The sequence below is a fragment of the Chelonoidis abingdonii genome, chromosome 2 (genome assembly GCF_003597395.2).
Source record: "Chelonoidis abingdonii isolate Lonesome George chromosome 2, CheloAbing_2.0, whole genome shotgun sequence".
NCBI classification, from domain to species: Eukaryota; Metazoa; Chordata; order Testudines; family Testudinidae; genus Chelonoidis; species Chelonoidis abingdonii.
The window spans coordinates 266,177,179-266,194,916 of NC_133770.1; the positions used below are offsets into that span (position 1 = coordinate 266,177,179).

Below are 17,738 nucleotides of genomic sequence, written 5' to 3' on the forward strand. Positions count from 1 at the left end.
AATTTCCTGGATGTGATAGCTGATGGATTCCTTAACCAAGTAGTTGCTGAACCAACAAGAGGGGATTCATTTTAGATTTGTTTGGTGAGTAGTGAGACTCATAAAAAGAAATGTTGTAGGGACAACTTGGTTGAGTGATCATGAGCTAATTCATTCAACTAATGGAAGCATAAAAAAGAGATCTGTGACTAGGGTTTTTTATTTCAAAGGGCTAACAAAAAAAAAAGAATTATGTAGGGAGTGATTGGATTTAAGAACTTGTGGATCTAAAGGGTGGAGAAGGCCGGATTACTTCAAGTCAAAGTTCAGAAACTATCAGAAGCCTGCATCCCAAGAAGGGAAAAAATCATAGACAGATGAAGGCAAGCATTCAGAGAGGAATTAAGAAAGCAGAAAGCCTAAAGGACGGAAAATGGAGGGATCAGCAAGGAAACTATCTGATTGAGGTCAGAACATTGTGGATAAAAGAGAAAGGCCAAAGCCATGGAGTATTGGACCTTGCAAGGAATTAAACCAAAGTAAAAGGTTCTATAGCCATATACATAAGAAGACAAACAAAGAAAGAAGAAGTGGGACGCTAAACACTAAGGAATCTGCGCATGCCATATATCTAACAAATATTGGCCTCAGTCTTTATGAGGAGCTTTAAGGATAATGTAGAAAGAACAATGGAATGAGGTATGGAGGTAGATATTACCATATCCAAGGTAGAAGCCAAACTCGAACAGCTTATGGGACTAATCAGGGGCCAGATAATCTTATCATACCAGAATATTAAAGGAACTGGCACATAAATTGCAAACTCATTAGCAAGAATTTTAAATGAACTGTCAACTTAGGATGTGTACTGTATGACTGGGGGAGAAATTGCTCAACTAGTTCTGTTTTTAAGAAAGGAGAAAAAAAATGAATCCAGGTAACTAACAGGCCTGTTAGTTGACATCCGTAGAAAATTAAAGGTCCCTTGGAGAAAAAATTGAAGAGAAGAGTAGTCTTAGGACATGAGGTAAGGCAATATTTGGGACAAAATACAAACAAGGTTTTACAAACGGTAGCTTGTGCCCAAACCAACCTGATCTCGCTCTTTCGAAGAAGTAAAAAACTTTAGACCAAGGAGAATCGGCAGTGGAATTTTTTTTTTTCTCTAATTTACGCATCTAATTTCAGTAAGGGCATTTGTAACGATGCCACATGGGATATTAAGTTGAAATTGGAATTAAGATGGGCGATTCACTATAAAATTGAAAGGGGATGTCATTTAAGGAAACTGGTAGGAGACTAAACGATACCTAGTCATACAGCGACGTAAAGGTGACTGTGAGATCGGCGGAGGGGAAAGGTTACTGGGTGGAGTTAATCTGAGCCTTATTATTGTTACTAGCACTTGTTCTCCAGTCTATATCTGGGAAGTTAAAGTCTCCAATGATCACACAACTCCCATTAGTACTTACTTCATTAAAAACATTAAATAGGTCTCTACCCATATCCAGATCAGATCCCAGTGGTCTATAGCACACCCCAAGCACTATCTGAGGGGAGGCTCTAGTAGCTTTCTTCCCCAATATAATTTTTGCCCAAACAGATTCTGTCTTATCATTCCATCACTTCTTATTTCTTTACAGTCTAACTCATAATTAATATACAATGCTACTCTACCACCTTTGCCTAAACAGCACATACCCTTCAATACCTGTACTCCAGTCATGACTACTATTCCACCATGTTTCTGTTATCCCTATAATATCTAGTTTCTCTTCCTGCACAAGTAACTCTAGTTTCTCCATTTTGTTTCCTAGGTTCCTTGCATTGATGTACAAACATCTTAATTTTTGCTGTTTGGCTTCGCTCACATTCTTTACCCGATTAGGCATAGACATTCTACTGCCAGTATCACCTATTAGACTGGTATCTACACTACTTTTCCTCCTTATGTCCATTCTCCTACCCACGGCTGTATCCTTTCCTCCTTCGTTTTCTTCCCTCTCAGTGTTAAAATTCGTTGTGGCGATTACCTGGACATCTCCCAACTATCTCCCCCAAGTTCCTAGTTTAAAGCTCTCTTAATCAATTGTGCCAGTCTCCAAAAGTCTATTTCTCTCCCAACTCAGGTGAAGTCCATCCCGAGAGAACAGTCCTCTGTCTATGAATGCCTCCCAATGGCCATATATTACAAAGCCCTCCTTATAGCGCCAGTGCCTGAGCCATCTGTTGATCATCATAATCTTATCACACTTTTGTTGCCTTTCTCTAGGAACAGGCAGAATCCCACTGAAAATCACCTGAGCCTCGGTTTCCTTAAGCGTCTTCCCCAGCCTGGTATAGTCTCCCATGATACGTTCCAGTAAGAATCTAGCCATATCATTTGTTCCTACATGAAGGACAATCAGTGGATTCTTTCCCACTTCCATTAAGATCCTCTTCAGCCTCAGGTCCACATCCCTTATCTTAGCATCCGGCAGACAGTACACCCTTCTGTTCTCTGGATCAGCTCTTTTTACAGGTCTATTCTTCTCAGTAAGGAGTCCTCAATCACATAGACCTGCCTTTTCCTGGTGATGGTGTAATTCTCCTGTCTATCCCCTGTTCCCCTTGGCTGCAAATCCTCTTGATTGCTATTCTCCCTTGCAGTCCTCTGCAACCCATCCTGTATCCTCCCCGGGGGTCATATTTGATGTTGTTATCTCCATTGACTCTTCCCCTCTTTCTGTAGGACTAGTTGTGGGGAACATATGCAGTGATTAACTATTGTATGCAGGCTTATGGATCATTATGATTACAAGGGTCAAATATAGGGGCTATTCTGTTTTGTAGCAAAGTGAGGATTCTGTGAATCTTGAAAGAGAAACACAGATATACACACCTATAGTCTAATCTAGCTGCAGCCCAACACAGATCATTTCTGCAATGTACAGAAATCCACTTATGTGAAGTGTATTGTTTTTTTCCCAGACAAACTGGATAACTTTGATGCAGTTAGAGTTCAATACTTTATTCAGTTCAGCTGGTCATACACAGGATACAATATCAGGATTTCCATCTATATATCAAGGTTAATTCAAGACACAGAAAAGTAGAAAAGGAGAAATATTGGTTAATACAGGGGTCGGCAACTTTTTGCAAGTGGTGTGCCGAGTCTTCATTAATTCACTCGAATTTAAGGTTTTGCGTGCCAGTCATACATTTTAACGTTTTTGGAAGGTCTCTTTCTATAAGTCTATAATATATAACTAAACTATTGTTGTATGTAAAGTAAATAAGGTTTTAAAAAATGTTTAAGAAGCTTCATTTGAAATTAAATTAAAATGCAGAGCCCCCCGAGAGCGGTGGCCAGGACCTGGGCAGTGTGAGTGCCACTGAAAATCAGCTCACATGCCGCAGCTTGCCTACCCCAGGTTAATATGAAGGATATAGAAAGGAAAGAAAAGCCTAATTAAGTAATCATAAAGACTGAAATATGCAAGCTTATTTGATTGCTTCTCTTGCAGCATTGCTGTAAATATGTAAGCTGTGCTTATAGGTCATATTTCAAATTAAGGCTCAACTAGTCTTATTTTCTTACCAAATATACACATAGAATAAGTCACTCCATTTTTAAAACACTTAATTGATCTTCAAGGAATTTTCTTGAGCTTATTAAGAATGGTGGTCAGATTCCCAGCTAACATATACTGGTGTAGTTTATTGAAGTAATTGAGACCAGCTCCTGACCAGCCTCACACACCGAAGGGCAGAAAGATAATACAACCAGAAGAGCTGTGAGCCAGAATTTTCAGAAATGACTAATGATTTGGGGTTCCTCAAATGTAAGGTATCCAATTTGAGACAATTTAAAATGGCTGATTGTCACTGGACTGCTGTTGAACACTTTCTAAATAAATATCAGGCCCCTTTCAAGCTCCCTTCTTTTTAGCAACCACATACTCATATAAAGATGTACTGCAGAAAAATCTTGTAACTTAGGCAGTTGGAAAAATATGTCCTTCAAAACATCTCAGCATATGAGGAAAATAATAAGTTTATCCTACATCATAGCAGAAATAGATTTCCATATTTTTAGATCCTGTTGCAGACCGAACAGAGATTTCTTCTCAATATTTATATGAAAATAATTTAGAACATCTTTAATCATAATCTGTGCCCCAAATCAAGGGTATTATCATGATGGATGCCTCTTAACTCTCACAAACTTTAGATTGAACCAATTACAATAATTCCTTGTATACAATTGTTTTTAGACGGCAGAAAGTATAGCTATGCTTTTGAGAAAGTAATGAGAGAAAGTATTGTATTCTAGCCATCATCTTGATGAGTCCAAGCGGCATATAGGAAAACATAGATGTAGAGAAAACTCAAAAGGTTTAGCAATTTGTTTAATTAAGAAGATGAAATGAGTTCGCCAGGGCCAACATACCAAAACAGAAGGCAAGATCATACAAATAAATGTAACGGCAAAAATAATCTGTTTCTAAATATCTAATTACCATTACTTACCACCAAATGATGTTGCATTCAGTGTTGTTGTAGCTGTGTCAGACCCAGCATATTAGAGAGACAAGGGTGAGTGGGGTAATATCTTTTATTGGAAGTACTTCTAAAAAGAATACTGTGTAGCTTGAAAGCTTGTCTCTCCCACAAACAGAAGTTGGTCCAATAAAAAATATTACCTCACCCACCTTGTCTCTCTAATACCATTCATGTTGTAGGTTATATGAAGACCTACTGTATATGAGAGCACAAGGCTGGATAGGATAAAGGTACAGGATAGGAGATGTATAGCACGAGGCTGAATAGGAGGCCTGCACCTATACACAGGGACCAAGCATATTAATATACCTTACAGAATAGTGACTTTCCCAAGTGAACAGAGAGGGGGTAGAATAATGGCTTGCCATGTTCCCCTCCACATTGACCAGGAGAGCTGGTTCCCCACAGGAAGGTGAATGAAAGCTGTGCTGCATCAAAGGATGATGTACAATCCATGCCTTCCCTGCATTCCAAGAGCCTATATTTGTATGATGCACAATACCCTGACACTGCTTTGAGTTGTTCCTTAGGCACAATTTGACACTTTCCTTTGGTAGCTAACTACAAATTGTAGATTGTCAGATTTATGATATTTATTTAAAATTTATCCTTTGTATTATTCCACTAGGATGGAGAAATATAAATAATATATATTCTGTGCACTATAAATAATGATAACGTGGAAACGCCCCTCTAATAAGCAGCAATTCTGAAAAAAAAGGTTTAATCATTTGAATGATACCATTTTGGATTTGTGACCTGCAGGAGTTTTTTGTTCCATCAACATTTCAGTGATTTTTGTTTGGTTGGTTTTGGTTTAGTTTTGTTTTTAATTAATCTGATTATGACTTATGATAAGAAAGAGAGAATCTGAGTTGAAAAATAAATATACTTCTAATTCTAATTAAAAGTAAATTTCCTTTTTACACTGAATGCTTATACATTAATTGCCAAACTTAGATTTCAAAGTATAGTGTATGTCCTGGCAAACTTTTTGGATAGGGATTCAGTTCATTTTCATTTCCTGTTTCCAGAGAAACACTTAGGTCCATATACAGCCCTTGATCTGCATTCAAAATGTCTGCTGACATCAGTCAGTAGGAATTATGTGCAAAAACTGAGGGCTGTTTACTGCCTTTATTACCCTTTGTTTTATTTTTCATCATACCCCAGCTTGAAGACAAAACTACAGTAGCATTGTCATTAGATCTGGTGACCTGTGGGAGCTACAAGAATTGGTTATCTAAAGAAAGTTTTAAAGTAGTTACTAGGGGGGAAATGAGACATTTAATATTCCTGCTTGAACCACTTGGCTGAATCCTGTATATGCTTCATAAAACATATAGCACAAGTATGTTTTTGGCTTTTCTTTACATGACATACTATTCATGAGAACCATAGGCTAACTGTGTTTGACACCTGCCTTGCTGTCTTTTGTATGGACTGTGTTAATGAGACTGGAAGTGCATAAATACCCATGGGTTCCCTCCAGTAAATCTCTAATAAGGGTGCAAAAATGTACATGCTAATATGCAGTGAATAACCTTCTGAGTGTAGCGCACTTTACTTGATTGGTTGACAAAAGTCATGAATTCAAATGAATTTGATGGATTTTACTCCTTTAATACATGATTTCTATTACTTTTATTATTATTTTCTGCATTCTTTCTCTCCTTTTGTTTTTGGTTTACGCATTACTTTCATTTGTTTATAGAAGAAAAGAAAGCAGATCCAGAGAATGGGAATGCAGGTAGGGCAGCTTATTAAAAATCTCATAGTGTGTTTGCCTTAGACGACGTACAACTACAGTATTTAGCCAGAATGTGTATTATACAGCTGGTATACAGTATTGTATTTCCTTTGATGAATACAAAATTAGGAGTAGAAAACATAACCCAGGAAATACATTTTGGGCTTTCCCTAGAGAATGAAACTTCTGTTTGAGCTTAATAGGCAATTACATTCACACTGACTCACTCCAAATATAGTTGAATGAGCTTTTATCTCCTTGCATGCAAAAATCTGACTCTATAAACAGTTGGGCTTGGAATAAATTAGATATAAATCACATAGGGGGCAGTGTAAATAGGAGTTGTAGAGTTTTCATTGATTTACTAGTAGGACTGAAGATTTCTTGGAGGAAGGAATTCAAAAATTCAACAATAATGCTAAAACTTAAGGGAGGATCTATAAACAATGTCGGTCTGTAAAGTTCTTTCTGCAATAAATAGAAAGTATCCCAGCATAATTAAATCAACTGTGAGTCTAAAAATTGGGCTAAATATAAATATAAAATAAAACAATAACCTTTTACATATGTTTATATTGATAATCTTATTCAGGTAGTTTAGGAATGACATTCACCTCAGAGATTCTGTAGAAGGTGCGATATATGGACATGTCTACACTAGAAACACTACAGCAACGGAGTTGCAGCTGCACTACTGCATGTGCTGCAGCAACAGAAGAGGTTCTTCTGTCACTGTAGTAAAGGGCTTAAATGGTGTACAGGACCTTGAGCAGGGCCTCTGCACATGGCTGATATTTGCTATAGGTTCAAGACCTGTATTAAAGTAGAGAGGGGTAGAACTGGAGCTGAGCAAAGTATCAGCTTTCACTTTGCCACGTGTTCATATATAAACAGACATTCTCACAAATATTTGTGAGATTTTCTATATACAGGAGGTAATATTTCTCCATTTCTTACAATTTCCTCAGCTTTTCATGGCAAAAATGACAGAATGTGGACTCTTCCAAGTTTAACAGAAATGATGATTTCATAATAGGGCAAAACCAAAATTCTAATATTTTACCCTTAATCTCTTTCTCTTTTCATTAAAAACACCAAAAAAAAGTATGGATTAATCTGCAAAATATTCTGTTTTCATGGAAATTTATTTTTTCTAACTAGGGGTTGGAGTATTTTCATTCATCTTTAGTGACTCTGGTGTGTTAATTCTGTCATTCAAAAGAAGAAAAATATTCCAAGTGAGGATGCATTTTAGCTGTGCTTTTTAGAAGCTACCAAGAAATTCAACTAGCTTTCAATCTATTAATCAGAGCACTTGCATCTCCCTTTTCAAAGTAGGAAATAAAATAATTATTGAAAAATAAATTTCAAAATCAAAAGCACTTTAATTAAATAGAAAATTACCGAAGAGTCAGTGTGGTCCTTTGGTGGTTGCCAACTACTGGTTCAAGTTTATATAGTAGCTGATTTAAATGTTGTGGGATATCTTGCTTTAGGGTTTTTCACTGTATGCTTTATTATTAGCTGCCTCTGTCCCTGCATTTTTTTCTTGTTCATTCATTTCCCTCATTGATTTTCATTCCAAGAATTAGTATTTGGGATTTGCTGTTTTCATTTAGGTTATTTTAGATTTTTTTAAGGAAAAGCAGAGACTGTAAAGGCATGCGGCTGATAGGACATCACATTTATTTTTTATTTTTCACACCCTTCCTCACCCACAATTTCCGGTTAAGAGTTGCAGCTTTTGTAGTCAACAGGCTTCTCTTGCACCAAGTAGTGGCATCAGTAGAACTATTGCTAGAGGATATTCAAAGCATAGTTCAAAGGGCCTGCACATGGACCTGTTTTGCCACTTAGATTTCTCCTTAAGACTCAATGGTATGGGGGAAATAAAGTTAGGTTCCCCTCAATCCTATATTTAGGTGCCTAAATAAATGGGCAGATTTTCAACAATGCTGAATGCACAGCAGCTTCCATTCAGAAATGAAATTTTCCTTTGCAAATCTTCATCTTCCTTGGAAAAATGTACAGTATGTGAAGTTTGTCAGTCAAAACTAATGTGACTTAGCCACAATACTGTATGAAAAGTAATGCTATTAGTTACATTGCTTCAGCTAGGAACTTTGGGCCTGATTCTCCACTCCCTTCTTTTTGTTTACATTGGTGTAACTCCATTGACTGCAATGGAGTTACTCCTGATTTACATCAGAATAAGTGGGAGGAGAATCAGACCATTTATGTACACAGTACATATCTATATTTTGCTTGATTAGAGAGATGCCCTTTTTGCTTGGACATTTGCCCACCATTTTTTAGGGGGGCTGCTACCTTCCACCTCTGGTGTTCTCTCTCATGCATTTGTTTTGTTACTTTCTTTTGGCACTGTTAGTACTTTCAGCCACTGCAGGTTGGCTGAAAAGGGCTGCTGCCTGAACGACATAGCAAGCATCCTTTCCCCAGACTGAGGCTAATTATGTGCTTAGTCTCCTGTAGTCCAGGAAGAATGAAATCCTGAAATCATTCTTGAAGCTGAATGTCATTACAGAGTGATACAGCAACACCACTGGGCAGCTTGTTAACATTTCTTTCCAAAATTATTTTAAACATTTTTTACAAACATATTAAATTATGGTAAATCAAAGTTATGCCAATCAATCAGACTATTTCCAATGATCCTTATCTACTGATAGAAACTAAAATCAGTCATTTCATATAAAAGAGCTAAAATCACCATAATAGAACATATCACAAGATCAATATCTCCTTTTGGAAATAAATATGTTGCCTTTGCATTAATGTTTATTTTCTTTAAATAAAAGTCTTGATTTCTCCTGTAGCAGCAATAAATTATTCAGTGAGACATTCTATTCCATTTACATTCTCTCCTAATTTGAAAGTTTTCTTAATATTAACTGTGGAGAATAAAATACTTGCCAAGGTACTGTTAAAATACTTTATTCTTTACTACTATTTCTTGCAATTATGGCTTGTATCCCAGGTTTTCCACAAAAGGATCATTTTGAAATGTTTTAAATTTACCTGGAGATACAGATACAGTAATTTAAGCAAAAGTCAGATTGTATCCCTTCTGTTAGAAATTATATGAGCCCACTTTAAACTCAGGATTGAAAATTAATTGATTATTTATGTTTGTTTGACAGGTGGTATGGATGTAGAAGAAAGAAATCGTCAAATGAAAATAAGCAAGTACAAACAGGCAGCAGGATCAGACTCCAGGCTGGAGCAAGATTATCATTCTAAGGCAAGGGAGTTTTGTTTTGAAAAGCAGCAAAATATGCTAATCTGAAACATTTGATATCCTTTTAGGGTGATGTAGACAAATGAAGCTTGCACAGGGTGGGCTTTTTTGTTTCACTAAGGGGTTCTTGCATGTCTGTTGCAAAGTTAATAAAATAAGTGTAGCAACCATACAAACCTCTCTAATATAAAACATTCTTGATTACTGAAGTTTAAGATATAGGAGTTAATTGATCAAATGTAGTGTTCATCTGCTTGAAAAAGTGAGAAATGATCATTTAGTTGTCCAGTGGAATGAGCAATTAAGATCCAAGTTTAGAAAACATAAAGAGTGAGCAATAGATTCAGGGCTTGTCTACACTTACCAGGGGATCAAGGAGCAGCGATCGATGCATCAGCAGTCGATTTAGCAGGTCTAGTGAAGACCCACTAAATCAGCTGCAGATCACTCTCCTGTCGACTCCTGTACTCCACCGGATCGATAAGAGTAGGGGGAGTTGACAGGAGAGCATCTCCTGTTGACATCGCGTAGTGTGGACCCCGTGGTAAGTAGATCCTTGCTATTCATGTAACTGAAATTGCATAGCTTAGGTTGAATTTCCCTTATAGTGTAGACAAGGCCTCAGGAAGTACCTAGAGTCCTAACTCAGAATGAGATCCTCTAAAACTTGTGCCAGGATTCCACGCTATTGAGCAAATAATCATATAACCCTCCAAACTGTTTTTTTTTAATTGTTTTCTTGGCCTTCTAAAGACTTCTGAAGCACAGACATAATAGTTTTTTATTTATTCTGGTAGTGAAAGTTTAGCCATTGGATAGATAACCTTCCCAGTCAAATGAGTACACAAGATTCCAACTTAATTGTGGCAATTTGCAAGTAATCAGGTTGGCCATGTAGCAATGCAGTTCTAAATTTATGATCCAAATTTCTTGTTATCTGGGACTGGGTCATGTCACCTATTATATATTAATTGAATTGAAAATACCTTGATTATTTTAAAATTCCATTATATAATTCCACAAAATAATTAAGTGACCTTGCTGAGACCTGAAAAATCGATTTGAGACTGTAAATGGTAAACATAAGACTTCTTAGCCATAAAATCTTACTGAGGAGAAGAACTCTGTGGCAAATGCTGTATGTTAATTGTATGGTTCATTGCTCAATGGGGAAGATAAAGTAAAACTACGTTATTTAATATATGAAAATGAAGCCATTAATTGTATTAAGTGCTATTAGTTTTGTAGACAGTTCAGGTTAATTTATTTAATTGCTTTCTAATAATGTAATTCCTTGTAGTAAAAAATGTACATGATATTGTGGGAGTATTACATGAAGGCCTCATGAGAAGTCCTAGACAAAATGGAAGAGTCTGTTACTGAAAAGATTTAGAATTCATTGGAACAAAGGGCACACTATATTGTTATGCTCTGAACATTTAGACCTGTAGATGTATTGTATGACTTAAAGGATGGGTTCACTCACAGTACTTAATATGTAATGTAATAACATTTATAAGGGGGCTTGGGTCAGGAAATGTTTTCATGTTTATTTTATATGGAACCATAACTCTTACATTTATCAGTTATATCCTTTCTTGAAGGGCATTATCTTTTCTTGTACAGGAATGGACTTGGTGTTGTAACCAGACTTTCCCATAAATAACTGCTATGATTCTATGTACCGTATAAGGATTGTGAATATATAAATAGATCTGCAGTTATTCAGCCAATTCAGTTGCTTCCTCACTGTTTGATTCCGTCCCCTTTAGTCACTGTGTAGTTCCTGACTGCATAAGACAGCATTGGGACTACATGTGCAGAAAGGTGCATCATTAGGCCCTCAAAAGTGTTTTTCAGAGGAAACCATATAGAACACAGTAGTTCCAAAGAAACACTTCCTCCCCTTGACCCTGCAGTCTCTCTGTGCCTCATCATTTGTGCTGTCTACCCCTGTATGAGTTTATCTTCACCATTATCCTCCTGCATTGAGGATGGGAAGTCTGATATAGGATTGATTTTTGAAAATAATCACTTCTTAATTATGAAAACTGTCTCTAGAAATATACTGTCAGATTTATTTCCCTGCCAGGCTCCACTTTTTACCATTGGAAAGGGAATGATTTGCCTTACCAGTTAGCCCAGGAAGACAGGCAGTGGCACATTCACAAACTTCACTGAGTGTGCATCAATAGAATCCCTAAGATCTCATAAAGTCATACCAAAAGAGTTCAGTCTTCACTTTCTCACCATTTCCCGGTTGGTCCAGTTTTTCTTAATTAAATATTAATATTACATAGAGAGAGGAAAATTAATAAATACATATAGTATACCTGGTTTTTACGAAGTATCTTTTATGTTAATGAACTGATCTGGGTATGTCAGATACTAACTGAAAACTCCTGGTCTATAGCTATTGCAAGTGGCTTTGATTTTCTAAATTTGTCAACTAGCATAAGGTCAAGTGTGCCATTTTCTTGGGAAGACAATTTGTTTACTGCAACCTCTCACCTGAGAACAAGTTTCTTTAACTAAGCTGAAGATGGCATGCAAGAGGAGTATAGCAGGTGGAATATTCTGTTGTATCTCAGTTCTATTTTTTTTCTTTTGGTGGAAATAAACATAATTACTATTTGCTGGGGTAAAATAACCCTCCAATTATCATTGCTAAGGAAGTGGAAAGGTGTACCAACAACAACAGGACTAGCCATATTGGATTAGCCCAATGGTCTATCTAGTATTGTTCTGTCTCTGACCAGTACCAGATGCTTCAGAGGAAGCTACAACCCTGCCCCCCCAAATAGATAATTGTGCCATAATATGTCTCTGGAAGAAGATTTTTCCTAACCCCAGGGATCTTAGCTGTTGGCTTCAGTATGAAGTTGACTTTTTGACTTTTCTATATAAAATTTTCTTTTAGCTGGTGTTAGTGCGGACTCTATCTATCTATCTATCCAGTGTTGTTGCAGCCTTATGTTAGAGTTAAGGGTTATCTCTGGCATGCTTTTCAGCAGGCATGTAGGGTCTTTTATTATTTTATATGCTTTCCCTCTAACACTTTTTCCTTAAGAATAAATGTGCTTGCTCAGAAGGAGCTCCTGTGGTAACCTGTAACTGCTGGCAATACATTGGTCATAGCCCTGAGAAAGAAATCAAAGCACAGGAGCTGACTTTCTAGGCAGACCAGCTGGCTGGGGATGTCACAGTGTAAGATAGGGAGCTGTGCAGACTTAAAATCCCCACTCCAGAAGGGAGTGAGAGGTGGGGCTCTGCCCAGGAGAAGTGATGCCTGGTAGCTGGAAACCTTTAAGTGGTTGCCCTTGAGGAACCACGGAGGAGGAAATACAAGTGTAGTTACCCTGAAACTGTGAAACTTACTACCACAAGATAGTATTGAAGTAAAATGCTAAGGAGGATTCCAAAAAGGATTAGACATATGAGTAACCATGCTCTGTACTGCCTCTGGTTCCCTGGTCAGGGTAGGCAGAGATCTTATTTCCCTGGCCTGTGCCCTTCAAGTCATTATGTTTCCTCACTCCCCTGGAGTAGGATGCTGTCTGTCATACACACATAACATACACACCCTCCTCAGATACTGGTTTGCATATACTGGGAAAGTAACTTGATTTCTCTTGGATAATGGCAGGGGGGATACACCTCCCACTCCTTCCTGTGAACTACTATTGAATTTTGATGAACACAGTCTCTTCTGGATCTGGAGCTAACTGAGAAGGTCTGATTCACCGCTTCTGCCTTTAAAGCCATAAAATCATTCCTCAAAAGCAAAGACTATGGTATATCTGACAATATACCTACAACCAGCAGCCCTGACCGTTCTTGGATCTAATGAAATTTGTGCTGTAGGTAGAGCAAATGCTTTTACACTAGCAACTTTAACCTGGATTTCACATGCTGGGAGTAATTGATGGGATTTAATTGCATGGAGCTTAACTATAGTCTTAGCAGTCCCAGTATTTCTCCAGCAAATGAATGTCTCCCCACTGACTACCACCACTGACATCCACTGGCAATCTGATGGATCTGCACCAAGGTGGTTTGGGATCTCAGTGGCTCAGTAAGAACTTTGGTATTGTGGAACAGCACCACAGTTCCACACAAGTATTTCAACAATTATCTTCCAAGATAACAGCCAGTGGCTATACCAGATCTCTGCAATGCTTATGTGATTTATGGTATTTTCCCTTAGAGTATTCCTAGATCAAGTATACTCTATCATAAGGACTTGTTAACTAGGAAGAGGACTATACTGTTTTGAAGCAGTAGAAGAGACGGTAAATGGAGAAGAGGGAAAGGTCAAGATGGGACCATTGAGGCATTCTATAACAAAAGAAAATAAACCTTTGTTATTATTGAGAAAGAAGAGGCTGGATTTAAAATAAGAGGAAAGAAAGGAGGAAAAATTCTTTGTGTTCATGGAACTCAAATTCATAATATAGAGAACAATCTTTTTTTAAATTGATGATATAAATATTTTAATAAAAACCGTCTATATATTCAGTTTTGTATGATACTGTAATTCCATTTAATCCATAATGACAATCCAAGTATCACAATTGCCAAATATTGTGTGCAAAATACATGTATAACCAGGAATGTGCTGTATTTGGTTTGAGAGAAAGGTAGTAAAAAAGCTAAGCATATTTACTTTGTGATCCCATTAGAACTTATATGGTAACTGGGTCAAGCCAAGTTTAATTGTGGACAAAATACTTCCTTGGAACACCTAGGTGTTCAAGAGGTGGAGTTAGTGATTCGGTAGGAGATGCTTTCCTTTGAGGGCGCATGCACATTATTGGTTCTCTTTAGCTGCTAATCTTGCCACAATTTATTCTTTCATCTCACTCCCTGGAAATGTCGTTCTTATCTATTTTTGTGCACTGCTTGAGATATTTGCTTCAGTGATGCTTTTGTCTGTGCTGCCCTTCTGATTTGTATCCATTACAATCTATTAAAACATTTGATTAACTGCTGTACTAGAGAAGAGTTTGTCACCTCTCTTTGTTGTTCAATATTTTGCATATCTGACAAATGGCAGCCATAAGAACCATGGAAACTACCATTAGAGTATTGAACACATTCTTTGCCTTTAAGCCCCAGAGTTGGAGGGGAGCGGGAACACTCAATCAAAGGAAACACAATGAGGAGTACTTGTGGCACCTTAGAGACTAACAAATGTATTTGGGCATAAGCTTTTGTGGGATAAGACCCATTCATCATCTTAGCACACAAAAGCTTATGCCTAAATAAATTTGTTAGTCTCTGAGGTGCCACAAGTACTCCTCCTTGTTTTTGCTGATACAGACTAAGACGGCTACAATTCTGAAACCTGTCAATCAAAGGAGTAGTTTAAGACCCTTGCTCCAGTCACCACATGCCAAAAGTTGGTGGTTTGTGGCCTGTCTTCCAGGCATTGGTAGCACCTTCTGCAGATGTATGGGCTCAGTCCTGCAGGCTGTCAAGAATTCTGGGGCAGATCCTCAGCTGCTCTTCCATGGAGCAATGAAAATTTACACAAGCTGAGGTTCTGTCTCTTTGCATCTATAATTGTCTCTCACAGCTCCCGACTAACTGTTAGACCCTAGATGTCCTTGAAAATCCCAGCCTAAAGTTTCAGGTTCTGTTTTGGATATTTCTAACTGTTAGATCCAGTTAGAAATATCCAAAACAGAACCTAAAAGTTTAGGTTGGGATTTTCAAGGACATCTAGGGTGACCACATAGCAAGTGTGAAAAATCAAGATGGGGGTGGGGGGCAATACGAGCCCATATAAAAAAAAAAGCCCCAAATATCGGGACTATCCCTATAAAATTGGGACATCTGGTCACCCTAAGGGCTCCTAAGGGAGTTAGGCACCAAATTCCAATGAATTCAATGCAGTTTGGAAATGTATCTCCCTTAGGGGCTTGTCTAAACGGTGTGCTAGACCACACCAGTGAGGTTTAAATATTTAGTCTGCACCAGCATGTTGCACACTAATTTGCCCTTATGGACTCTCTGACAAGCACTGAATGTTCCCTAGTGCCTATTAATGAATTCCGATTTCAAACACACAGTAGGGAACTTTTAATATACTCCAGCAGGATCATAAGGACCAGTTAATGCCCCGGATGTTGATGCAGACTATGGCACCATGTAAACATGTAAGTCCTTAGACTCCTTTTAAAATTTCAAACTTAAGGAGTAAACATCTAAGTATACGGCCTGAGATTGAAAGGGCTAAATAATTAAAATGGAGCCAAGCAGTGGTACATTGAAAATAACTGAGAGGGGAAAAAATTGACACTGATAACACAACACTTAATTTTCCTGTGGAACTCATAGCTACAGGAAAGTTACATTTTTAGAAGGATTCATAATAAGATTAGATATTTAGATGAATGAGAACATCCACAGTTACATTGTATGGAGTATGTTTAGAAGGGATATAATAAACCCCTATGCTTCAGAAAATAAGCCAATCACTAATTAGGATTAGGAAGGAACTTTCCCCATGAGTAGGCTGTTTGGTAACTGTCCATTACAAGGTTTCTTGTAACTTCCTGTGAAATATCTGGTGCTACCCACTGTCAGGCATAGTACTGTGGCACCATGGCTCTGATCCAGTGTGGCAATTCCTATGTCCCCATCAAGTCTGCGAGCACTAAAGGTACCCAACACAACTGTTTTGATTCTTGATATATATTAGGACTTTTAATTGGTTGATGATAAATGGCATGTGATAACATCAATAAAGCAAAAAATTATACTTCTAGAAATAGAATAATCCTTTTTCTTGTGTCGCTTATGACATGCAAACTTCCAGTCAAGAATACTTATTATAAACAGTAAAGTTTGTGGACCAAGGTACTGATATTGCAGATCTGTTTTCTGCTAAATCTTGTTCAATGTGGAAGGACCCAAACATGTAATTTTCAAGATTTATATGAGGTGAAGCATTTTTCAGAGTTTTAGATTTGAGTTTCAAGGGCAAGATGATGATGATGATGGTTTGGGAAATTTCTCTCCTTCCATTAATGTATTATATCCAAGGCCATCATCAGTTTTTACAATATTAATCAAATGTGTTTGGATAAAAATTCAGTCTAATATGGTTGTTTATTTTTCCATCAATAACATTAGTTTTTCTTCTTGTTGAAATCCAAATTATGGGATAAGCATTTATGTTGTATCTGTGGCACTAATCTGATTCGCTGTAGTTTCTTCTTCACTGCTGAAGTTCAGACTCTGGTATTGTTCTGTTTGTTTATTTTGCTTCCACTCCTTTTTATTTTGTGTTTTCTGTATTATAGGCTTAGTGAGGATACTGATAAATATTATGCAGATGTTTTCCATGGAAAATGTTGTTTAGTCAAAAACCCAATTTCCCATCGAAAAACAGTTTTAGTTGAAAAATTCAATCATCCCTACTAGTGATCAAAAAAGATAAGGGTGTTAATGCTATTGTCCTAGCCAAGTTCCAACAAGGGCAATCATACTCTGCCTACCTGATTTCTTCTCACAATTTTCATTAAATATAACATCTTCATTTTGTGTCCAAAGCTATTCTGTTGTTATGAACCGATTAACTATTAGTGTATTTCAGATCCAAGATGGCTATATTTTCATGGTGAAGTAAATGATCTCTCTATATAGTTTATATGTTAGTTTAATCTGTAAAATTCTTTGTGATATCAAGTGTTATATACAAATAATTTGCTATCATTACATAAAACAGCACTGTTGAAGTAACTTGTTTCACTTGTCTAAGGCACACAAAAACCACAGTTACATTTCTTATTGTTAATAAAATGGTGCCCTACATCTATTAATAAAACCTAGGAAAAGCCAGGAATAAAATTAGCTGGGTATAATTTAGATAAATATCTGAGTGCCGAAGTGAAAAATTCATAAAATAGTAAATTAACAGTTTAATGAGTTAATTTAATTAGTGGAGGGGTGAACATGTCAAGAAAGGGAACGTGAATGTTGTGTATCCAGTCCAGAGACTTTTTGTACTAATTATTTTCTGTGACAGAACAGATGGAGTAAGAAAATTATGGACATCTGATGAAGGTCAGCAATGGCAAAGCAATTGCTGAGTGTATTCCCAAACAACTAGATAAACCAGAAATATATTTGCCTAAATCCAGTCATTTTTTTCCATCTGAAAATGTCAAATCAGGCATTAATCCATGTGAGCAAAAG

General features: G+C 37.1%; 1 protein-coding gene across 23 annotated transcripts in view; it reads left to right on the forward strand.

Annotated features, from left to right (window-relative positions):
- Positions 1-17,738, forward strand: part of RIMS2 (regulating synaptic membrane exocytosis 2) — an 848,125-nt gene that overhangs the window by 745,043 nt on the left and 85,344 nt on the right. For 13 of the 23 annotated variants that reach the window (XM_075063163.1, XM_075063164.1, XM_075063165.1 and 10 more), the window contains 2 exons: positions 6,239-6,274; positions 9,436-9,536. In XM_075063163.1, coding sequence (XP_074919264.1) covers positions 6,239-6,274; positions 9,436-9,536 — 137 coding nt within the window. The remainder of the gene's footprint in view (positions 1-6,238; positions 6,275-9,435; positions 9,537-17,738) is intronic. The other 10 variants (XM_075063174.1, XM_075063172.1, XM_075063173.1 and 7 more) reach the window with 1 other exon arrangement.